General features: G+C 41.6%; 2 protein-coding genes across 2 annotated transcripts in view; both read right to left on the bottom strand.

Moving 5' to 3' along the window:
* LOC121723578 (c-Maf inducing protein) overlaps positions 1-14,116 on the bottom strand; it is a 37,850-nt gene extending 23,734 nt beyond the window's left edge. The window contains exon 1 of the mRNA XM_042109379.1: positions 13,246-14,116. Within this exon, the coding sequence (XP_041965313.1) occupies positions 13,246-13,569 (324 nt within the window). The 5' untranslated portion in view covers positions 13,570-14,116. The remainder of the gene's footprint in view (positions 1-13,245) is intronic.
* Positions 14,117-18,482: 4,366 nt separating this feature from the next.
* The window catches only part of gan (gigaxonin), a 21,362-nt gene continuing 13,561 nt past the window's right edge, over positions 18,483-26,283 (bottom strand). Inside the window, exons 9-11 of the mRNA XM_042108942.1 lie at positions 25,063-25,197; positions 23,020-23,129; positions 18,483-20,400 (exon numbers count right to left, since the gene is read on the bottom strand). Coding sequence (XP_041964876.1) covers positions 20,225-20,400; positions 23,020-23,129; positions 25,063-25,197 — 421 coding nt within the window. The 3' untranslated portion in view covers positions 18,483-20,224. The remainder of the gene's footprint in view (positions 20,401-23,019; positions 23,130-25,062; positions 25,198-26,283) is intronic.

Here is a 26,283-nt window from a genome sequence, read left to right as displayed (position 1 = left end):
CACACACACACACACACACACACACACACACACACACCTAGTGTCCAGCACAGAAACAAGGTTATCATCTGCAATATGAACGGATGCCAATAATCAATCAATTAACAAACAAGGCACCCTGCCTTCTGGGCTTCCTTCATAACAGGGACAACATCCTGACACGTGACCAGGGTGGAGCTTCTCCTCCACCCTCTCCACATGCTGGCGTCACATCAGCCTCTGCTGCTACCACTATCCAACACACGCCAGAGCAGAGGGACGGTTACCCTTTGCTCGGATTCAAACACAGTGTTTGCTATCAAACAAGAGACACACAGACACGGACATGGACACAGACACACACACACACACACGCACGCACATATGGCTACAAAAAAGGCATGATGCTTTATCAGAAATGCACACGTAATCTAAAAGAAACCCTCCCACACACACACACACATGCATGCACACACACAGACAGGAAAGACGTAAACCACACACTAATGATAACATTTTCTGAACAGCTGTGTGAAACCCATCAGAAGTGACAGTAACACAGAGGGCCATCTCTCGTTCTTTCCCACAAGTCTCTCGACTCACTGCCTGTTTTGACCATTGCTTTGGCTTCACACTATAATTTGTATCTATCCATGTGTCTTAATTCCAGCCTCTGTTCTCTCTTCTGTGCATCTCTATTTAGCCAACAAAAAATCTTGTTGCAAAACAAAAAATGTTTACAGAAGTAATAATCAGTCCCCTCTTTACAGGGAGTATTTCATAAGTGATAATCAATCAGCTTTATGGGTAATATGGATATTTTAGACCTCAAGTTATTTACCTAAATTCCTAACCAAGACATCTGTCAAATAATAAACTTAAGAGTACGACACGTAACATATTTATACCAAAGTTACAACATCCTCTGCATCGCCCTCACCATAGTCACTCCATGATTCTATCACAAGCTTTTAGGATCCGATAGCCAATCATGTTCCAAAAGCAAAACTCTGTCACAAATGGCTTGATCTAAGGACCAAACAAGTGCTTACTAGAGACAGCTCATCACCATATTGTCAGCTACAACAGATAGCATTATCATAGTAGCCTTCCAAAAAGTTAGAAGCCCATTTACGACACCGATAAATAGCAAAAGACACTACACTTGACATTTGATATGATACTGAGCACTCATCTCCCAGCCTCAGCTTGTTACATAAGGTCAGTTTTTATTGCAGGAACTCGAGGGTAGTTTTCAGGGGATTCACACCTTTGTGTGCGTCTCCTCTGCAGGAACCACTCCATGATGATCAAAACTTTCAAGACCTTTTACAGGGGGCAAAATAAGTCTCTGCTCAGGGAATTCTTTTGAGCAGCACTGAAACTGTTGTGTGGGTCCTGCAGTGATGTGAGACATAAACGAGTCGTAAACAACGTGTATGGAAGACAACAAATGCCATTTTTAAAATCTAGCAAGGTAGAGAAATTAAAGGTTGTATCAGTGATAGTGGGGATACGTCACTTCTGTTGATGTTCAAACAAAACAGAGAGCTAGCTCCCCCTCCCTCCCGTGCAATTGAAACCCTCCTGAACACGCATCTTGTCAGTTATTGGTTGAAACGCTTTATTTTGCCTTTGAGTGGTTGCCAACCCTTGTTGGTAGCAATTGTTTTTGTGTACAGATCTCGGAGCCTAGGCTGCCTACATAGATGCGTTTTTTTGACGGCCTGCTTATGGGGCAGGCAGCTAGCGTATCGTTAAGAAAGATCAGATGAATGATCATTTATGTTTGGGCCTTTTTTTGGGCCTGAAATCGCTGATACAACCTTTAATTTTAGCTTAAAACCACAACAGATACTTTCAGCCTTAAAGGTGGATAATTTAGGTACAAAGCAGTGTGGCGTATCAGTGGGATGATATTATCTGCTGCAGCTACCTTGCCATTTTAGTCAATCTAATTAGCGTTGTGATCGCGGAGCAAAGGTTGTATCGGTACCGGTACATCCTGTAAGCACTGGAGACACAACTGCTGAAAGGGCTAAATAACAGGGGATTCCTGTACATGTCCTCATTACCTGGGTAGTGTGCCGAGTTCTTGCAATGGATACCCGGCCACAGAGTCCTCATAATCAACACAGACAGGGGTTCCATTCCAAAAGGATGATCTGTGTATGTGCATGTGTGTGTGTATATGTTTGTAAGTTTTATACAGAGAGCAAAGCCTCTGGCTTAGCCCCGATCTTATCGGTCAAAGTGTTTTCATGAGTGTCTTGAATCTGGGTGGAAGCCCAGCGCTGGCGTTGGGTTCTGGCTGACCCGGTGCCATTGGTTCCAATGGCGGTGTAACTGACTAGAGCAGAGCCGAAGCGGCTGTCTGAGCTGAGTCAACAAGTTACTGGGAAGTCTGGTTCTCTAAACTGTCAGTGAATTGAGCGTCATGGTTACAGGCTGTCTTGTGTATTAACAAACTTACGACTATACACGTCAGGGGCTTGAAGAGGAAGCTAAACCGCATGCTCCATCAAGGTCTTCAAATAAACTTTAAACACACACATTGTTTAAAAGCTTCTGACACTGTCAAAAGATAAATGGTTCACTTAAAGCACACATACATTTCTAGGTGTAGAGTGAAAAAGAGATGGGTTTATGAAGTTTGAAAGAGGGTCTGCAAACTAATAGGGATTCCTAATCGTCCATGTTGTTCTTTTTTCTGTATTTATGTGTCCAATGTCCAACTTAGAAGAATGACACTCATCTCACCTTTCTAAAGGCCCCTTCGTACTGTAGGGACTGTTTGCAGTTCCTAGAACATACAGTTCCTAGAACACCTTTTTTCGAGCATTCTGACAGCATGGAACTGGGGATTAAAGAGTTCCTCTTAATGCAATTCCTAAACTATTTGAGCTTCTAATTTGGGGTAATGTCTTTATATAGGAACCATGACTGATGTGCATGCCAAGGCAGCAGAAGCACCAATTATAAAAAAATAAAAATAAAATGTAAAAAAAAAAATAATAAAAAAAAAAAAAAAATCAGCTTCTGTTTAAATTTGCTTAACATAAAAACTGCATGAGAAGGCTGCAGAGACTGACTACGGTACAGCAACAAATGCCTTCTGGGCAGATGAGAAGAAATATTATTAACAATTTTACCATGAGTACCTGATACCATGAGTTTCTAGTTTGTCAATAAACTTCAGTAGCTACTAGCTAGTAACTAAATAGCAATGCTGTCGGTTTCATTACTTTATGTCCATGTAATAAGTAGGCTACTAATGTTAGATCTAAGAGTCCCTACTGTGTGCAAATGCAAACAGAAAAAAAGCCCTAGGAACTGTGTAGTTCTAGGGGTAGCCACTCCAGTTAGTAGTTAGTACTGTATTTTTACAAATGTGGTGTCTGAATGTGCCTGTGTCTAAAGACTTTTATTTGTAAGATTCTCAGGTCTACTGTAAGTTTTACCTCAATGACGTGCTAGCAGACCTAAAGGCAAACTTCCCTTTCGAAACCTTCATCTTCCTTTGTCTCTCACATGCATGACAAGTTGGGGAAACATGATTATGCACACACAGTTTGGAGAGTGAGAAGAACACGGTCATCTGAAATGACGAGTATCCCCCACTAGAAATGTAACAAGTCCAGTGTTGTTTACATCAGAATATATTAGAATTTCAATTTACAACTCATTTAAGTCATTATTAGTCTTTTTCCCCCCATGTCAACAGTAGGGCTGTCACTTTTGTGAAAAAATCCAGTGCGATTTTTGAGACATAAGTGTTCATTGAATCGATTGTAAAATCGATTTTTTATGTCTAAAGACGTTTCCATTTTCAACTTATAGGCCAATCCACAAACAACTAACAGGCATTAGGACGAACGTAAAGAGGGCACTTGTAGACGCAAGCCAGCAATATTTCTGAGGATTTATTGGCGTGAAGTTTCGTGCACAATGACAAACAGAAGTGCAACATTCTCGAAAACCAGTAAGCCGAGTGGACTGCCATTACATCAGTGACATGACTGCAGGCTTCAACGTAGCTGTGTCTGTGTTTACGATTAGAAATATCAAACAAATTTCGCCTACGTAGAACTCGACTGCACAGTTTGCGTAGCCTACCGCTTTGTTCTTCTCCATAGTTTGATATACCAAAAATCCGAAGTAGGCTACTTCCACATCGAACTCCTCAAGTTATTGGGGCCCATCACTCGTCTCTCTACATGTCGCACAGGTTGATCGCGTTGTCCTCCATTTTTTGGCAAAACACGAGCAGCACAGCAGTTGATTTAAACGGCTGTTCCCGGTGCTAAAATTGGTGGGAATTTTCTTTTTAGCTTTCGCAATGTTTACTGCACTTCGGAATTCTTTTATATTCTTATATTCTTGTTTGTGAATTTTGTTACATCTATCTTTTTTATTTGTTTATTTCGTTTAAAATGAATAGTGTAAATATTTGGTTAAAATCGATTCCCTATTTTAGTTTTCGAAACTTGTGTTGTTTGGTCCAATCGATTGTGCAATCGTTTTTCGAACGTAAAGTGACAGCCCTAGTCAATAGTTTGGTTGCATGCAAGATGTTACTCACATATAAAGCTGTATGGAGTAAGTGTGTTTTGAGCTACGAACTAAATGACATTCTGTACTGTGGTGAAACACTGGGACTACTTCAAGAATCTCCAGAGAGTTCTGCTGTTCACTGGGTGTTTGACCAGTATCACTATCACTGAGTAATCATTCTATGTTGTTTATCTTTTAATTATTACTTCTTAAACACTTTTAAACGATTGCCCTTTTATACTTACAAGGCAAGTATTACCTTGTGTGTTTTCTTTTTTATTATTTACTTTTTAAACTATTCTTTGACTTCTATGCTTTTATTATTACTGTTTGCTTTTGTTTATGTAAGGCATAATGAATTAACTCTGTGTATGAAATGTGCTATACAAATAAACTTAACTTGACTTATCAATGTGCAAACGTAGAGAATGACCAATTGGGTACGAGTCTGCATTTTTTGGCTTGACAATTACTCAACACAGTTGGCGCTGATGTACAGTCAGCCGTTTGGGACTTTTCTACGTCATGAGATGGACAGCACACCTTCCTGGGCCCCCACCCATGAGCAGAGTCTCATTTAAATGCTTCACTTAAAAGATTCTCTAGACAAAAGATTGGCAGAAGGCCAGTGTTTCTTACCATAGCTTGTAGCCATGGCAACATCTCAAAGCTTGCACATACATGCACCAGTGCTGAGTACCACAGTTACTGACATGCAACTAGTGCTCCATCCAAAAGACTTGGATACAAATGTGAAGTGGCGGCCAAAGAAAGAAAATATACCCTAAGGATATCCAAACACCTCAATGTGTTGTTAACCTTATTCCACTAAAATACTTTGGTGCTCATGTTATCAGTTGACAAAGACTAATTTTAAACTAGCTTAGGCATGAGCCATAGGTGGCAGTAAATCAATACAGGCCTCCTTGTGCTTTGCCACCAGGTGCCTCATCCTCACCTTGTGATCTTCAGCTTAGGCAGAGTGCTATTTTGGAGAGAAAATGACATGTGTAGAAAGAAACCCGTTAAGACATCTAATATCTTTGGTAGCAAGGGATAATCACAGTCAAGACTACATAATCATTGTGACATTGTCAACGATGTGCACGGTCAGTGCTTGTTAGGGGCAATAATTTCAAGAAACCTTTGTTTTTAATGTTTGGATTAAACCCTTGTGTGGGCAGCGTTAAAGGCATTAATGGTGTTCTTTAGTAGCTCCCAGTCTAACAGGGGAGCGACATCAGGCACGTAACTGAAGAGCTCCGTTTGCAACGCGTATGGTGCAGCACTTCGCTTCCACTATAATCAATGGAAGTAGCTACACCAGACGTATTAGCGGCGTGTACGTTTCGAAAAAATAGACCAGTCTTCTAAATTGTTTTATGCGTCGCAAATGGAGCGCTTCTGAAGTCTTCAATTACACGCCCGGCGCAGCCCCCCTGTAAGTTGCAACAAACCTGTCAAATTAGCAAGCTAATATGAACAGTCTTTACGTTGCATAACACCAAAATGGTTGGTGCACATGTAACTCAAAATTATTATCTGCCTGGTTATTTATTTGAGACATTTTTGTAGCTCTGGCAAATATCTAGACTACCTTAACTATATAATTAAATGTGACAATAAAAGAGAACACTAAACATAAAGCACATGAACAGCATCTGTCTCATACTTCAACATAAACTGTGTTTGGCTCTTAACCAGGAACACAAATACCGTTTCCCTACAGTCCACAGAACATGAGCGATCAGAGAGGATCTTCCATCTAGTCTGGCACTGGTCAAACCTGTTCCCCTGGGTCACGGGGAAGTGGATGTCATTCCCACTGACAGGAAAACTGATAATGCAATCCCACAATCCTCTGCAGTTAGTGTGACATATCAGCAACAGTAGCTGTGGCAGCAACAACATGCTGATGAGAAAACAGACATAGGTGGGTTCTTCTTCCTGTGAACGTTAGTGGGGAGGGGGGGCTTCCCAGAGAGGAAAGGGGAGGTACTGACCATCTCCTGTCAGAGTGAACATGACTCAGAAGCTCCAAACACACCTAGTCTATGTCCACCCTCAGCCTGCAGCAGTATACAGATAACCTATGGGATAAGTAACCAACATGTACATATTACCTTTGTGATTTCCAAGTGATTAATAAAGACTAAAAAGTAAGCATACTGTGGACATGATCATTTTAAAACATACACACAGCTACATAATCATTCTTAGGGGGAAGGGGAAAAAAGTTGCTATGGTGGTAATGGCAGTGACAGGTTCAACACCGTGGTACTTCTAATATTGTGGTATGGTGGTGATGATTTTTTTTTGTTGCAGCCCTAGCCTACTTCATGTCTCCATTCACCCTCACAGTGTTCTGAAGTCCGAAAAGACCTTCTTCTGTGACCTCAGAGTGTGTGATGTGATTATCTGAGTGTGTGTGTGTGTGTGTGTGTGTGTGTGTTAATTGCAAGAACTCACATGAAGCCACATATCACCAGGGCTGCATGTTTATAAACCATCTTAGAACGAATTTGAACTTGTGACCAATACATCTTTAAAACACCTGACTGGTCACCAGTCGTGCTGGATGACTGATCATGAGAGACTTTCTTGACCAAGATTACACAACAACACATTTTCAAAACCAGGAGTGTAAAAAAAACAAAAACATTTCAATTATTCAAAGGAAAGATGATTGATTCCTTGTGCTATTGGTTGGAGGCTTCCTACAGTAGCCAATCAACACACAAGCCAAATTCATACTATACAACATGATACAGGATACAACAGTAATGCACAACTCACAGTCGCAACTTGCGCGGTAGGCTGCACAGTACAGTAGACTTATGTACCAAGTATCAAGACGTATGCATCAAGAACTGTTTAAAGCTGCACGATTAGAGACACTTTTAAGTGACGTACTCCATCTCAGATGAAGTGCTTTTTAGCGCCACAACTGGCCAGGAGTTCACTGTTGGTGCCAAAAAGAGACGGGACATTAAAGGGAAACTTGACAGGATTTCCGCCTCTGCTGGAGAAATTGCACATTATGCTATTTCAAACTGTGTGAAAAGGTAATGATAAAGCACATGGATTTGTTTACAAGCTAGCGAACTGTTAGCATAAGTTTGGCAGAACTATGTGGATGTTACAAGGTAAGAAACACGATTTAAAACGAGTTTCTTGTTTCTCACTTCTCTTTCCGGGACGGTAGTCTCAATGTTGCAAGGTTGGTTTTCCGCCTGGGGACGCTAGGCGCAGCGGGGAAAGTCACCATTTTCACCGGAACAGGTCATTTAACCATCCAAATGATTTATAAACGGGTTTATTAAGTTGAAATAGTTGCCAAGTTCCCCTTTAACCAAGTAAGCCACAGACCACACACATCTCATTATAAAACAATTTACACAGCAATACTTCACATTGTCAAGACTAATTCATGTACTATCCTTCCATAAGAAAACTTTTTAGGCTCCCTGAAACCTTAATGTGAATTCCTAGGGGGAAATGCTAGGGGGGGGGTATAATCCATTTTCCCCCAACGTTTACCTGGACACTGACCATACACATTCATCAGCACACCACATGCATTGACTCAGTGATGGGACTGAAGAGTTTGCCCTGGCTCTGCTAATGCAAAGCTCTGCCCGCTGTGCCTCGGGAGGCTGCTCTCAGGGAAAGTCCTGTCTTTGGTAAACTAATAATGCAACAACCACAAATGCAGGCAGCCATGACACAAGCCAATGCATACTTTTGTCAGCTGATGCAGTGGTCCAACCACCCCCTGGCTGGACATCCCTCAGCTTGATGGTTACACAAGCTGCGGTCTTGGCCGTCCAAGCCTCTTCTACTTAATCTCTCCACTCAGTCTTTTCATCCACTTGTCCATTTGACAATCTCTCTCTGTCCATCTCTACTGCAGTCTTTCCTTTTGATCCTCTTCCCCGGTGGACTTCAAAACCAGTCTAAATCTGGCCAACTCCCCAACTATTTCACTGCCTCAGCAGTGCTTGTTCACAATATGTGAAAAACTCAAGACAATTCCAGTTTGTGGATGTTTGGTGTGGGCTAAGTGGCGCTAGCATGGAGTACATTGTTGGTTGGTTCCAAACTAAAAATGATTACCAAATAAGCCACAGCCCACAGTATCATTTTAAAACTATTTGCAAGACAATACTCAACATTTACAGTACACACACACAAACCTATACTGCCCCCCCACCCCCACATACACACAAGCATGATCATACTTTAAACACATATGACAAGTTAAGCTCAGGTGGCATTAAAAGTGATTCGCAACAAAACAGTGTATTTACGTAGCAGGTTTCATGACAACACAGGAGAGAATTGTTTGACATTTGGACTCTAACTACAGCAGACACTATTCCCTGAGTGTCAAAGAGGCAGTCTGAGGATCTTAATTGGGCACAAAAAACACACACAATCATTACTAGTTTATATGAGTCTATATAACAATTTCAGTTATCTATTGACTAATAGTACTGTACAATCCCTAGTTTTACACATTGGTTGAGCTATGTTTCCAAGACCTCCAACCACTTCATGGATAAATGGGTTTTAACTCAAGCTTCAGCTCCAGCTGAAAATGAGGAAACCACATGTCAGACGCACTTCCTAATCACAGGTTGCAGGCACTAGGCTGTGTTTCTAGCATGACACAAACGAAGAGTCTATTTTTACTTTCTGTATTGCGCATAATTTGTTACCCCCCCACCTTCATTCTCTCTCTCTCTCTCTCACACACACACACACACACACACACACACACACACACACACACACACACACACACACACACACACACACCTCCCTTCCTCCAACTTCTCCCAATCTCCTCAACCAGGCAGAACCTAGTTTGGGCCTCACCTAGATGGATGACCTAGTTCTGAGCAGTCTTGGCCCGGGCTCATAGACTGTGAGGGGATCGGACCTCTGCAGAGGGCTTCAATGCAGGCTACTTACTCATGTGCACCTCACTTGACTTTATCAACAAACTCAACCACTACAGTCCATGCAACACCCGTGAGGATGTAAAATGCAACTGCAGTCATCACCCCCAGGACATTTTATAGCCTTCAATCTCCACACCGGCATACAGACACACACGCAACTTTGACCCACTTGGCTTACACAAATAAAACAAATAATCAATGCAAATGATTTTAGAGGTTAACACACATAAAAGTCAGCAACAACCCTCTAATCGTTGCTGCACGTTGTCGCGCTAAAGAAAAGCAGATCCCAAGGTCCAATCAGAGTGCACTTTTGGAAGTCTGCCGGCTCGGGAGGGCCGAGGGGGAGGTTCAGAGGGGGTTTTGGCTCTCGCTCTCCTCCGTCTCACTACGCCTCTCTGTTCCAGGGCTCCACGGGCCTCAATCAAGGCCCACAGATCATAGACGGCCTACAGGAACCAGTTATGCAAGAACTGCCATGAAGTCTCAGATGCTAATTGGTCTCAGACGCTAATTAGCCAACAAATTATTAGCAGGATTATCGGGGGCAATATGGTTGCCTCACCTGTTGCTACGATGTGATATTCTTCTTCTCCATCTCTGAACACAAGCCCGGAAGAACACTCCCACAAGACTAGCTAATTTACTTTTGCCAGTACTGGTGAGGAAAAAAAAAAATGCCTCCGGGCACTCATACTTACATGGAAAGCTTTGATGTCTGTTTGTGTTGAGGGCATCAGGAAATACTTGTGTTGATTCCATCTTACGCAAATACACCTCTCCCCCTCCCCAAACACACCAACACATATGACAAAACCATGATGATTAGAGAGAAAGGGTGAGTCACCTCTTTTATATCGTCAATGAGATCACTTCTGTGCCATGCCAGCAGCGTTTACCCAAAAACAACAGTCAGAAAAGGCTGGTGTCTAGGTAGGAGGGTCAACAAGTGATAAAACCCTTGCTAACCCAGCGCAAATATCTGCTTAATTTTTACAAACTGGAGGGGCTGTACCAATAAAATAGGGCCATTAATGAATTGGTAAGGGCCTCAGTGCTAAGAAAATGAAAGAAAGAAAAAACCGAGAAAGGAAAGTGCGTAGACGTTTGGCATACTTGCACACTTTTTAAGGTCAACCTGTCAACTTGAGAGAGAAGATGAAGATGAGAGAGAGAGAGAGAGAGAGAGAGAGAGAGAGAGAGAGAGAGAGATGTACATGAATATTTAAACCTGGCAAGCCTGTATAAACATGATGTAAAAGACACCATTTCTCAATTGACCAGGTCTTATGACAAATGAACTTCAAGGAGACTTTGGTTGTGTGTCGGATATAACCCCTCTCATATCATACATCACAAAACAGTATCGACACTACAAGTGTTGAGAAAAACACTGGTGTTTCAGACAGAACAGCCCCTTAACTGTAGTAAAACAATCAGCATTAGCCATGCCTGGCTGCCTTGTAGTCTATATACTACACAAAATGACCAGATGAAGGTGTTTAAAACATACTGTTCTTTTAGATCTTTTTGACAATCACTTTATCACAGGTCTGCAACTGTCCTAACGCCAACAGCATAAGCAGCACATTAAATAAGAGCTGTATGATAATATGACCTAGGGCTGAAAAAATGAATCGATTGAACAATTAGTTGTAAACTATTAAATGAATAGGCAACTATTTTGGTAAGCGTTAAACAATGTGTTTTTTTTAACGGAAACTGCCTACTTAAAAATGTAGTATTCACTGCTTTACATACTGCTTCACATACTCTTGTATGACAGTAAACAAAATGTCTTGATGCGTGGACTAAACAAGGCATTTGAGGTCATATTCTTGGGCTTTGGGAAACATTCTTTGATATTTTATTGATTAAACAACTACTCGATTAATCAAGAAAATATTAGTCAGATTAATAAACTTTTGCAGCCCTAATATGATGCTAGTCTGTCCCACGTGGTTCAGCTTTTGTTTACATGAGGTTAAGACTTTACATGAGGTTAAGACTTCTGCTTCATAATCAGAGAATATCTTCTGTCTACTGTTTAGTCAGACTTTGACTCTGGCAACATCCAAATCCATTATATGCACCCTATGCAGATACCTATACTATATCAACTGTATTTTTAACTTCTGGCCCAAATCTTTTGTTCATTTTAAATTGAATATTTATTGATTAATGAAATAAATAACTGATAGGCCCATAGCTTTAGCATTTACACATTAAAAACTTCTCAGGGTCTACAAAGCAACCTATAGAGTGTGCATTTTATTTCAAATGAGGTTAAATCTAAAAATCATACTGCAGATGTTACAAGGTCTATGTAATGTGTCTATGTGACTGCTTTAGCTAGGAGGGACACATGTGCTGAGAGACACACTATCTCCTACTTTCTTTTCAGCGATTATGATCAAAACAATACAAACATGCTGAATGAGGTAGTCATGACCAGGAACAATAGCCAGCAGAGTGCTGCGAGGGACACAGGAAAAGAGGGCCCACACCAAAGGACAGTAAACACCCACCCAAACGAACAAAAGGGCCAATCCCATTCACATTTGACTACTATCTCGCCAAGTTCTCAAGCAAATGGTGTCATTTAGACCTTTCTTGCTCTTCACATGACACAGGGTCAGATTTGTTTTCTGCACTGCACAATGTGCAGGGTTGTTTTATTCTTGTCCATGTTGCCTATTTATCAGCTTGGAACAAGAAAAATAAGAGCTGCTGGGCCTAAAATAAATTCATTTCATTTATTGCCATCATACTTTCATGTGGATTAGATATCAACTGTAGATTTAAGCCTAGTGGATTTTGAGGCAACAAGTTACTATAGCCTAGTCCAATAAAAAAAGTCAATCATATTTTGGAGACTTAGTGCATATCAGATGACTACTATGTTAATAAAACAGGGGTTATCATATTTGGTCAATGGCCAGCATCTGTCCGTAGGCCTACGCCTACCTGATCAGAACAATTTACATTTTGCTTTGCATGACAGAAGTCTACATGACAAAGATACAGACCTAAAAACATTGAACTGATAGGCGTTAAGGTAGACCTAAAATATAGGTATTGTGTGGTCGACCGTGCATAGCCTACCAATACAGCAGGCCCAATCCACTATCATATCTAACCAACACAGAAAATGTCTTCCAGTGGGCTGCTGCGAAAGAATTGAAGCTAAATTCGTTTAAATGAAAGCACGATAAGGACGACAGAGATAAGGTCTACACGTTGATCTCGCGTCGACGGTCGGGCCTACTTCACACGTAACGTTACTTTTCGCAACAGTAATAGCTAAATGTAGCATTCTGAAGTTTGGGGTTTGTCTATCGGTTACGACATGCAGTGGAAAATACATCAAATCTACAGCAATGGTAGCCTACTTATTGACAGTCGCTCACATCCTAAACATTTAACAGCATACACACAGCACCACATACAGACTGGATCTGTGCGTCCAGTAGGTCTGACGTGTAGGAGAAGTGATTGTTGCGGACTGAGGAAAAACACAAAGCAACACTGTAGCCATCATATCAGCTGACAAAATGGAATATGGATCTGAAGAGACGAGGAGGGAACAATGGAATCTTTGCTGTACAATTCAAATTACGTCAGACACTGTTAACCCGTATGAGTGACAAAGGCCTGAACAGAAAAGCACATTAGAAAACAGGCTTAATAATGTAGAGTTGATGTGTTACAACATGGCCATCGTTCCTGAAAGAGAAACACTCACCGTTGCGGAGACTAGACTGCTCTCTGTCAAGGTGAGGTGGTGCGGCTCCCATCTTCTTAAAAATTTCGACGTGAGGATCTTGCTTAGGAAAGTGCGAGGGTGTTTAATCACGCACACCTGGATGTCTCCCTCCTGAAGCAGTTTGTAACGCATCCCACTACTGCAGTGAAGGGTCCTCCGACATGGCCCGGCGGCCAGCTTATTATTATTACCCTCTGGCGGTGGCGGCGTAGACATCTCTCCCAGTAAAGGCTTGCTTTCCTCGGACTGATAGAACTGATTGTTGTGTAGCTCGTTACCTCCACCGCTACCGTTAAAATCCATATTTAAGCGTCTGAATCACCCTACCGAGGGTTGCCAGTATGTTATAGGTAAAAAATAAGAATTTAACGTTAAAACCAGAACGGTCGAATAAGGACTTAATGGCAGGCTACGGCGATTCGACCTCGATTGTTTTATGAGTGGTGCGGGCGAAAAAAAGACGCGGAGGAGAGACAGACAGAAGAGCCATTAAAGAATACTTCAGAGGCCTCTCAGAGCGAGAAAAGGTGAGAGGTTTCACAGGGTTATTGTCTTCCTATCGTCCCTCACAATTCTCGCTGAAATGTCTTTCCTCTCCCCCCACACACGAGCTATTCAATATGTTCGGGCCATTGCCAAATCCATTTTGCCACTCTTCGCAATAGCATAATCCATAAACATTCACCATGTAAACATAGCTATCCTGGTTATAATCCGACGGCGGCGAAATTCTTCGTTGATTTTTGTTCATTAGCAGCTCGTCGACATGGTTCCTTTTTCTGTCTTTCCCCCTATCTTCACGAAGGAACCAAGCATTTCGATAGGGCCATTTGGATTGGTCCTGACTCGTTCATGTGATACCAAAGTGACGTCAATGGGGAGGCGAACGGATGCGCTGTGCGTCTCTGCTCTACTGTCTGCTCCTGTGATAGGGTGCCGTTTCCTTCGCATGAAAATGGAGAGGGCGCACCATCAATTTGGCCAGTCTTTCTCAACACGTTGATAAAGGGGGGAGGGGAGGGTTTTTTGATTACAGGGTTTCTCATGCTAGCCTATTTATCCCGACTTTATCACATTACGTTTTTTTTGTAACTTAAAGAGAATGTACTAGGCTACTCTATGGACTAGGTGCTCAACAGGCTTCAGTTGCCTAGGCCTACTGTGAACGGAACGGTTCGATGTTTTAACATATCTTTAACCTTTTCACGTTCTCTATTAGGCTTTTTTCCAAAAGTAGTTTGAGTTTTAAACATATAGGTCTAGGCTACATTTTGGCTAATACGTATACTGGCAACATATGTTCCCACTTAACTTTTAGGCTAAAACAAATCTTACATCATCTCACGATTTATTTTCGAAAAAAACAAACAAAAAAACAATGATCATTTAGGTCCACTCTGTGGGGTAGCCTAGGCCTACTTAGCCTACTGTAAAAATAATCTGCACTAGCCTATCCTTTTAAGATAGATGTAATTTTCTTTGTTAGGCCTAAACCACTCAGGATTACATTTTACATTTACATCTATTCATTTAGCAGACGCTTCTATCCAAAGACTTAAGTCAATTATTTCAAAGGCCATTGTCCCCAGAGCAACTTGGGGTTAAATGCCTTGCTCAAGGACACAACGGTGGAAGCCGGGAATTGAACCCACAATTATTTCAGGCTACAGCTCATTACCGTTACCACCGCCCTTCTTTCTTGGGGAATTGGCACGCTTATTGATGAATGAAACTAAGTTCTTGAGAACCGGAGGATGATGATGACATGCATTGCTTATTAAAAGTGCTGACGCAATAGGGATCTCATCTCACCGAAAAACTTAGGGGGGGCATTCCCGAAGCCTTCTGTGGGGTAGGTACAGAACTTTCAAACAGGACGGTCTGAAAGTCATGCCCACACTGCCAATCTGTTAGAAATGTGGCCTGGCAGCAGGCGCACGGCCATGCAAATTCAGGTCCGCGCAGGCATTTTTACTAGTGCGGGTACTTAAAACACAGGAGGGCTTTTTTTTTATCACATCGATCTGTGAGGGAGCCAAGCAAGGCTATGAGCTCAGGCTCCACACAGCAGACAGTTGGTAACCTATAAGTGTACTCATTATGACCAATTACATCAGCTCTTTTAGAGAGGGGAAGTGAGCTTGATTGGTCCCCTGAGCCAGAGTGTCATCCCTAGCACTGCGTCCTAACAGGTCTCCTGTTGACGGTCATTACTGAGTTCTTCTTTTTCCAGGAGCATGCGGCTCCTCCCGGGAAGGGAGATGCATTGCGCACGAAAAGAAGTCAGGGGTGACTAATATGGATGAACAATTTTAATTTGTGGCTAGATGAAAAAATAACTCCTCTTCAAATGTTACCATTCCAAGTACATTAATAAATAATAATAATTCCAGTGTATCAGATATAAGAAATGAAAAATAATGAGTTTTATATTAACAAAACCTTAAATATAAAAACCACAACTATGTACGAGAATGAATTAATTGCACATACATACACACACACAGCCACAGGCAAACACACTAGCCTACTCTATATAGCCTACACTCCTTGCTTGGCATGGGAAGAATGTTGCTTTGAGAGGCCGAGACTGTAAGTGTGGCTGTGGTTGTGTTTGCTTTTGATGTGATTCACTGTTGATCTGGCTCACCATGACTTCAAATGAATCAGCCTAACCTAAGCCCCAGTCTCCATATGACTTATATTTCCTCTGCGACATATCTGTATCAGGCAGGTTTCTTCCTCTCTCTCCTGATCAACACACCGCTTGCTGACATTTCAGTAGCCATGTGACCACAGCAGCACAAGGACCAGGAAACCCTCACATCATCTGACTGTGGTAGAGAGGAGGGCAGGCTTGAGAGAGAGAGAGAGAGAGAGAGAGAGAGAGAGAATGGCATTGTCTTTGGGTCCCCTAATTTCTGACAGTCAGAAGAAAAAAAAAGAAAAACAAAAGGAACAAAGTTTCAACATTGAATCTGGGCAATGCCACCTATTCATCTGACGCCAACCCATAACCCCTCCCACATACACAAACACATACACCCCATCACACCCTCTCCAGCATTGCTCAACCTGACCACAACATTGCATGGTGACGCGGGACATATTGTTGTGCTCAGGCCTGCGGCGCTTTGGTTACAAACCTCAACCAAAAAGCCTTGGGTTGCAAAATACAGAAGCTTGGGAAAAGAATGAAGAAAAAAAAAATACAAAAAAATATGTCTTTCTCCTCATAGCCCATATTTAGTTACAGCATGGCCTGGCTTATCCTGCCCATTCTGCTTTTTACCAAAAGGCAGTGGTCATTGTGGAGGCGTGTGTGTACACACTGCCTTGTCTTATCAGTCTTTCTATGTATATGTGTGTGTGTGTGTGTTTTATTTAATACCAGGCAGTGGATCATGTGTTCAGCTAAAGCAAGGCTGATCCAAAAACATGGAGTGAACTGTGGTTCACATGGTTCCTATGGTTACTTTTATGGCTAGTTTATGGCTAGATACTACGAGTTCAAAATTATGATGTATCTCAAATGAGTACTTTTTTCACACACGGGTAGGGGCACCAGAACAGGGGAGGGGAGCTATGATTCCAACATGCCCTGCACTGGCAGGGCCACCCCTAGAACATAATGATCCTCATTATTGTTATTATGGAGGTGGGGTCTACACTGTTATATGCTTTCATTAGGCCCAACATTTCTAGTAGTGACACTGCACACAGGATATGTCAGGATACGAGGTGTGGATCACCCTGCCCGAGCCAACAGCTCCTGGAAAGGACACAATAATTGCCAATGGGCTTCAAAGTGTTTTTTCTTTCAGTCTAGAGCAGGAGAATAGAAAAGCATGGCTTCTTAGCAGCATCTGACTTCTTTGCTCATCCTCCTGGTAAAGTCATAAGACCTAGTTTAATGAAGTCGAATTGAGAGCGAGGCTCAGTTTAAACGAATGAACTCCATCCTGATTATCAAGGGTAATCCTGTTGTGTTAATCCCACACCTCCGCTGTGCTGTGCTTTTCTGTGCAGCGGCCATACACACACACACCCGCACACACATACGGCAATATAAAGTCGGAGAAGGAAACATTTATCAGATGATCTCAGCATGTTACTTCCTCCTTCATACTGTGTGGTGTTGAGAGAAATAAAATGAAACAATGACGAATGGCAGTTTCACATTTAGCCTGCCAGTCTGCAGTTTTTCACCCTTTTACAGTTGCTGGGTGAGATGTAAACAGTTGCAAAATATGGCTGACTTGCCCCATGCAAGTAACTCACTAACTTCACACTAGTTGATTACACAAGTTTAAACACCAATCAATCAAAATGGTCACTTTGGAGGCAGTGCAATATGCATTTGTTTTGTAAATTGAGCCCGTATGTAGGCCAATCCTGGCAGCTACACTACCTCTGAGAATTGTCTGGGTTGTTGGTTCTGTGGTACCAAAGTGGTAACTGTGGATGGAAGCACACAAAGATATGTTTGGGCGTCTTCATTCTCAGCCCAGTGGTCATTCACAGCAGTCATTTTTTTGTAAAAACAACAAAAAACAAAACAAAACAAAATCTCTGATCTAAGTGAGCTGGTTGGATTTTACTGGACCTCAGCTAAGCTGGACAGAGTGTGTGTGTAGGACACACAGAGATGAGAAGACAAATCTGTCTCCACTTTATAGTCAATGATATTGATTAGAGAGTAACTAGTTGAGCCATAAGGAAATAGGTGTGTGTGTGTGTGTGTGTGTGTAGGACACAGAGATGTGGAGATAACGTTGTCTGCATTTTATAGTCTGTGTTATTGATTACAGAATTACTAATACAAATAATTATGTCATTATAAATAATATATTTTAGTCTCTTGTATTTATATACACACTAATTCTGTGCCTCATTGTCAAGAAAAAAAAATATTGAACTAAATAAACGTCTCTATAGAAAAGACATACCACTAGTATTACATTGTACCAACCCTAGTCCCCATACAGTAATATTAATTTACAATTAACCCATTACTTCATTAAGTGTTAGGGCATAGCAATGTATCTAAAAACCTATTGCAGAGTGTGAAAAAAATTGTCACTAACAGAACAGGGAGAAAGACCCTTATAAGAAAATAGAAATTTCAGCATCTTCATACAGACAACCAAAAACCTTCATCACTGCCTTGATTCAATTTCACGAGTCATCTAAGTCTCTCAGAACCTGGACAAAAGGGCATTCAAAGCTTTTTATTTAATTTATTATTGTATTTTTAAATTCCCACCTTATTTTCATTCCACAATCCACATGGGTGACAAATAAGTCTGGGAGACATAAGCCACAGTATCAAAAGGTGCTTTGCGGAGTATTTGGCATTTTTTCTTCTTCTGATGGTCACACCCCATTTCAATATTTAGTGAACACCACAGTCCCACTGTCCCGCTCACTGCAGTCCTCATGTTTACAGTAAACACCAAAACAAGACATGATTGTTGACGGTCATCGTGGATGTGCAAAAAATGGGGTGGTTCTAGTGGTTTGATTGAGAAGTGGAGCTAAACAGGATTGTGGCTGTCTGAGGTAAAACTCGCTAAAACAGACATCACTTTCAAGCTTTGTCAGTGCGCCCTGGATTATTAATAATGTGTTCCAAGTGTGTCACATTGCTTACATTATTCAGTGTAAGGAATTTGTCAGTACGTCATATAAATGCACTTATTTTGGGTAGGTTTCATCTCCACTGTCTAGTGTATGTGTATATCTGTGCGTGTGCAAGTGTGAGTGTATATGTGTGTATACACAATCCTTTGCAGCCACGTGTGTTCATGTGTCTGCGTGAGTGTGTGTGTGTGTGTGTGTGTGTCTGTGTCTTCAATTAGAATAGACAGCAGCAGCTGAAACTCGCATAGAACAAATGGGGTCAACAGATGCCAAACCCGTCCGCACTGACTGGAAAGCCAGTTCAAGGGTCACCCACAAAATACTTCCAGAGGGTTAAGATTGAGACTGGTAACTGCATCTATTTCCGACTTGTTGTGTGCAGGACACTTGGAAACAACGTAAACAGCCCCCAGAATATTAAGACATAGTGCCTTCACAGTGCGATTTCTACTATTGCATGTTCTGTTCACATATTTCCATACTACATAAATTATAACATATGTTTTCCATACAAGGAAAATCTGTCCCTTTTCAAAACAAATTGTGAATAACCATGTGTTGCATATGCACACATGTACATTCAGAATTTAAAGTCTAGTTTGGCATCTACTTTTCTAAATAATGCAACTACAACTGCTTTTTTTGGAAACAAAAAGTGATCATTGCTGGTTTCAAATTATCCCATCCCCATACATTTCCCCTTCTTAAAAAAAAATCTTCTATCTTGGGTTGAGCCACACTTGAGTGGCATAATTTTGTCATCTCTTCCCGAAATGATCTGTTCTTCCCCAGCCTTTCTTAAGCCCTGTCAGAAGTCAGCATGCACCAGTCCCTGATAATTGCACCCGTAACCCACAATGAACCATGGGGTACCATGAATATAGCAGAGAAGCCCAACCCTTGTTTTGCTGTGGTTACGTAGCAAGCCATTTCTTTTTTTCCAATGCAAATACCCAAACCTTCCTGGACTAAAAGTCGACGTGGAAGATATTCAGATTACGTGCCAAAACTATTACCAACCCGCCGATTAGCAAGCACCCAACGACCCAGCATTGCAACACTACTCATAAACATTTTAGGTCTCCCACTGGTCACAAGTGAACTTAACTTACTTTCCCACTCCCAATCACATTCCAAAATCCCTATCCCGAAAATTGCCCGTTTTCAAAGCAATGACACACTATACTAGCAATACCACACTATACTTGCATCATTTCCGACTGATGTTATACAGAGGGGGTGGTGGTGGGGGTGAGTGAGTAATTGATGGTGATGATGGTGGTGGTGCGCCACTTTTCCTATGGTGAACTGCTTGTTAGGGAACGCGGATCCGGAACAGGCCCTGCTTGAGCTGCAGGCGGAACAGCTTGCAGTTGGCGAAACGCAGCGAGGCACAGCCTGTCTTACAGAGGTCAGAGGTCACCATCGCCTTGGTGCGATGCCAAGTGCCCGTGCTGCGGCGAAACTCCCGCACGTAGTCATACGCAGTCCCTGCGACACAACATACACACAGAGACACACAGACAGAGAGAGAGAGAGAGGCAGACACAGACACAGAGTTTCCATTAGGCCTGCTCAACTTGTTCACAATGTATATTTATGGCACAGGAGAGATTGAGTGACATTTAGCGCCCGCTCTCGTCATCTCCAGCACACTGTAAGCAGAGCAGACCAGCGTTGAACTAAACAAACATGGAATATTTTCGGCAGCCAAATGTCAAGAGCGAGAGATAAAATTAAGCTACGCAAAACCCAGGGATATTTTAAGTAAGTGGGGGAGTCAAAAAATCCCCTGACGAAAAATGTGTCCCTCCGCACGGTGCTCAAAGGGGTGGGATGACGTTGGATGGGCTTGGCGAGCTACGACTCACTTGTGTCTGTTGTGTTGTAACTACTCAGCACTATGGTGGATTCTCTGGGGGACAAGCCTGTGTTTGGTTTGGGCACTGGGTATTTCACAACATTCCTCTGATTTTTTTTAAAACCTCATTTAATAACTACCAGGCATGGTTCCTTTTGGTCATTGTTTGGTCATCTACGTATTCAGCATGAGAATTGTTTTTTTTTTTTTGCAGGAAACATTAGTTAAATATAGAATTGTGTTGTGAATTTCCCTTGCCATGAAGGCCTCACAATAATAATGTCAAATCATTTGCGCACACACATACATGAGGTAAACAGTCAATACAATCACATTGCCACTAATACAAAGATCTACAGACATGTGGGGTGTTGTTGACATGCATCAAAATACCCCATATTTTTGAGGGAGTTGGAGGGGTAGGTACATCATATGCAGGGGTGAGGCTAAAAACGTTGGGCTATGTTATATGAGGACCCCCCCCCCCCAGTTTATGCTCCCTTTTAAAACGGAAATACAGGAAATACAGGATACATTTGTTTCATACGTTGATCGTTTTCTTCCACATTCATAAGCTTGAAGTGAACAGACAAAAGAACGCAGTGAGCAGAAGGAGGCTCAGTCCGTTTCCCTATTATATCCGTTTTATCGCTAAGCATAGTTGAGGCTTTAGGGCGCTCTACATGACAACGGTGGAAACTGAGAGGTTTCGCAATTGCATTTTGCAAGAACTTTTTCAGGACCTGAACACAAGTATACTTATAAAAAACATATTCAAAAGTGGAAAATGCAACCCTTTAAGCTGTGAAGACAGGCGAAAATGGGTGGGTGGGTGGGTGGGTGGACACATTTCATTCTCTGTGAAGCTTCAGTTTGCACGCTGCCCTCCAAAAGCCTCCACCACATCCTCAGTGGCAATAAATAGAATATCTATTTTTGATTGTCAGACACATCATGGTTATCAGGAGGTCATTATTTATTGGAGACATCAGTAGTGTTTTTTAATGGGTTTGTTTAATGTAAAGACATAAATCCTATTTCACTCAAACCAATCAGGGCCTCTAACCTACGTCATAAACAAGATGCTACCCAACTTCTGGTTCAGGCAATAGTCATTTCACGACTCGACTACTGCAATGCCCTCCTGACAGGTCTCCCAGCCTGCGCAGTGAAACCACTGCAGATGATCCAGAACGCGGCGGCGTGCCTGGTCTACAACCAACCCAAAAGGGCACGTTACCCCGCTGCTCATCCAGCTACACTGGCTACCTATGGCGGCCCGCATCAAATTCAAGGCTCTAACGCTTGCCTACAAAGTAGTCTCCGGTTCTGCTCCCACCTACTTGAATGCCCTCATACAGACATACGCTACCTCCAGACCGCTGCGCTCCTCAGACGAACGACGTCTAGCTCTACCACCGGTACGCTCAAGCCAATCCAAACTTTTCTCATCTGTTGTTCCTCGTTGGTGGAACACACTGCCAGTTCCTACAAGGGCAGGGACATCCTTCTCCATTTTCAAAAAACTCCTGAAGACCCAGCTCTTTAGAGAACATCTCCTCTCATAGCAACACTTACAACAAGTCTTACTGATCCTAGCACTCACCAGCCGTCTTAAACTGACAAGTAACTGTTAAAAACAGCACTCACTGATGCACTTATTCTTACTGTACTCTAATGTTTTTAAATTGTCCTAAAATTGTTGAGAATTGCTCTAAAACTTAAACTGTTTACCATGTTGTTAGTCGCTTTGGCTAAAAAAGCGTCAGGCAAATGTAATGTAATGTAATGTAATGTAATGTAATGTAATAAACAACTACAAGTACCCGGATGTGTGCCACGTTGGTGGAATAGGAGATCTTTGCTCTCTGTGCTCTGTATGGCAAAAAGGAGAGGCAATAAAGATCAACAAATAATACCGATCAGGTTTATTTAAATAGGACATTTTAAGTAAGTGGGGGAGTAAAAAAAAAATCCAGACGAAAAATGTGTCCCTCCGCACGGTGCTCATAGGGTTGGGATGACGTTGGATAGGCTTGGCGAGCTACGACTCACTCGTGTCTGTTGTGTTGCAACTACTCTCCAAGATGCCCGCCCCCCCCAACATCAGGTGGAAAGACCTAATAAGTTGCAGCACAGGTTATGCAAGAAATGAGTGTGGATGCAAATCTTTTTTTTAAAATGCAAAGGGAAAAAAAAGCTCTTTCAAAAACCACTCCATTGCTGTGCAGACCACATCCCAAACTTACCAGTGTCCAGGTCTCCCACCACGTAGATGCTGGCCCCAATAGGAACGGCTCCGTACACAAAGGACGAACTGGTCTGGGCACAGAGACTCTGGTCATCCAGATACATCCACCTAAGAAGCAAGGGGCAGGGACGAGAGAGATGAGAGAGGGGAAAGGTGAGTTTTACTGTGTTTACACTAAGTGGTTTACTGATACTGCTGTTTCTAATTTCTTATTGTCTAAAATTAATTTACTGTAATAAATGAAAAAAAAAAAAAAAAAGAAATTGTTTTGATATTTATATTTATAATTTATTTTGAGTGCTTTAAATAGATGACATTTGCCAAAGCAAGATATTGTGTCAAAGGCATTTATCAAAGTGGATTTTGTAATACAAATAATAGATCACCACATCACTGGGGTAAATCTGTGTCATTATCATGGCTTATATTTCTTTTAAGCCCTAGTTTGCAATAGTATTAAGATATACTGTATAATGTATAATTGTATGACATCGTGTCACAATTGGAGCCAATATAAAATACACTGAGAGGAAAATACTGAAAAACACTTTCTTTTGTGGTATGTACTCTTCATTAGTCTTCGTTACTCAAGACCCACAATGTTGATGTCATGACATTTTGAGTCTGTTAAAGGCTCAAAGGTACAGTTTAGAACATGCCCCCATAATGCAGCTTGTAAGCACTTTGGCTGCTTTAGCCACTAGCCGGCTAACCCGCGTCAGAAGCACCGTTTTTTTTCTCGTTTTTTCTGACCAACAGTATTCCGTGAACATAAACTGATAAACTGAGCTCGATGTTAAAATTGGCCGGATTTCTCCTTTAAAGTAGATGACATCATCATTGTGGGTCTTGAGTAACAAAGACAAAGAGCCAGTGTTGAAAATAGGTTTTCAGTATCTTTTGAAATAACGTATTTAGACTTAGGGCCCTATCATGACATTCTAAAGTGCATCGTCACTCGTCAAAAGTCTATTCAAATTTAGTAGGATGTCCAGTTCACATTGGGAGGGGTTTCGTTATCAAAAGTGGAGCGCATGGCGCAACAAGGTGTTCCTAGGTTTTTTAATCAGTCATATGGGTGTGTTTGGGGCGCAACATCATTTTAAACCAATGAGAATGACATCGGTCATTCCCTTTAACGGCGCAAAGCGCGATTTGTCAAATAAATGATTACGCGTAATAAATCGGTATTTTGACATTCAACGGCGCATTTGAAGGAGGCTGCTTGCGAGACCGTATGAAATAGTCATTCTTAAACCATGCTTTACTAAAACCTAGCATAGCCTTCACGCATTTGCACTCATCTATTACTTGAACTCATTGGCAAAGTGAAACTAACTTCACCAAGGTGTCAATCAACGAAGACATATGCAGTTACTTTCACTATTGACTGACAATGGGTTACCATCGAAAACATAGGCTGGAAAAAGCAACACTTACCCTAATATTGCTCAAATGACTGAATAAAACAACATTTATCCTGCAGAGGAGTTGCTTATCTCGTGACAGTGCGTCTTCAGCTGTGCTCCATACGTGTCTCTCGCCTCTCCCCTAATCACTTTTAACCGTCATTACCAATTTGCAAATGATGGTGAATAACTACTCATCATGAGATGTACAGTATTTCGTAATATCTTTATTCTAATTATGTTTCCCATTGTAATTGTGCAATTTGTAATGCTTTGCATGGACGTGCACTGGTGTGCGTTCATGAATGATAGAAGGATGGTGCGTGCACCTTCCAATATGACTGTTGACATGCGCTCTTAAAATAGCATATGAACAACTCGCCATTGACTTCTGACCAGGTTTAGGTGGTGTACGATAGCGATTTTTAGACAACGCGCCAGGCCCCTCCCTAGGTTGTTAATTGCCACACCCCTGGGCGCAATGTTTAAAAAATAAACGTGCAAAATACCAAATTAAACTTTCCGCGGGTGAAAAACGAGTTTTACGCCATGCGCTGGTGCCCAAAATACAGCCCTTAGACTTATTTAGACTTTTGGCATAAACATTTGAAGGAACTTGTGATGGTGGCCACCTTTTCAGCTCGTCGTGGTAGAACTCAGATTTGCAGGTGGTCATCTGACTGGACTCTGGATTATCTGTGTCACGACTCCTCACACCACCAAAGACATACAGCTCCTGTCCCACGCCACAGGCCACAGAGCCAAACCTGAGAATACACACACACACACACACACACACACACACATTTATATATATATATATATATATATATATATATATATATATATATATATATATATATATATATATATATATATATATATATATATATATAAACACACACACACACACACATACACACTATAATTCATAATTCATAATAAATACACAGATACAGAGGCTGTTGTCCGTCTTGATCTCTCAACCACTGAATTCTGACAACATGGATGATCGGATGACATGGATGATTAAAAATGGGACCATTTTCAAAACAAACAAAGACTGCAGTGTAAATAAGGGTTCTGGTAGTTCCGATGTTATTCTGTACTAAAGGACAACTCTTCTGGTTCTTCATTCATCCCTAAAAGTCTATAAAAGTCCTCCATGATAACCTGAACAACCGCTTCTTTCCTTCAATGTGCTTTTAGGGTCTAAAACATTTTGTGTACAAACAATATCTAAAAAGGCCTCTCCAATTCCCATGGAGTTAGTTTGCACTCACAGATGTAAAGGGCATAGCTTTTAAATTAGGATATATTCACGTTACAAAGTTTACACACCCATGCTAAAGTTGACTAAAAAGAGGAATAAAAATCATCTTTTGGAAATTGATCTTCATGCCTTAATAAACAAAAATAGGACAAATCCAACCTTTAAGGACACCAATTTTCTTTGAGAATGAATAATGTATCGTAAATAAATAAATAAATGTTCTTCCTTAAAATACAGGAGCAATACATATACACACCCCTATGTTAAAGTGCCCATATAATGAAAATATCCCTTTTTCTGGAATTTGGGGTATTAATTTGTGTCTGGTGCTTCCACACACATACAAACTTGAAAAAAAAAAAAAAACCATCCATGCTGATTTGCGTGAGATACGGGTTTCTGAAAGTATCCTGCCTTCAGTCTCCGGTTGAGCTGATCAAAATTGGCAGGGCCGATCGTCATCGGCCGAAACATTTCAATATTCCCACCCACCACCCCCTCCCATCGGAGTTGCAATTGGGCCTCGGCATTTTTACGTTTGGGAACCTCTTGCCTAGCTTATGCTGCCAGAGACCCAGGC

The sequence above is a fragment of the Alosa sapidissima genome, chromosome 11, assembly GCF_018492685.1.
Source record: "Alosa sapidissima isolate fAloSap1 chromosome 11, fAloSap1.pri, whole genome shotgun sequence".
NCBI classification, from domain to species: domain Eukaryota; kingdom Metazoa; phylum Chordata; class Actinopteri; order Clupeiformes; family Clupeidae; genus Alosa; species Alosa sapidissima.
Note: the sequence above shows the minus strand (reverse complement) of the source record. Positions and strands in the feature narration are given on the sequence as shown.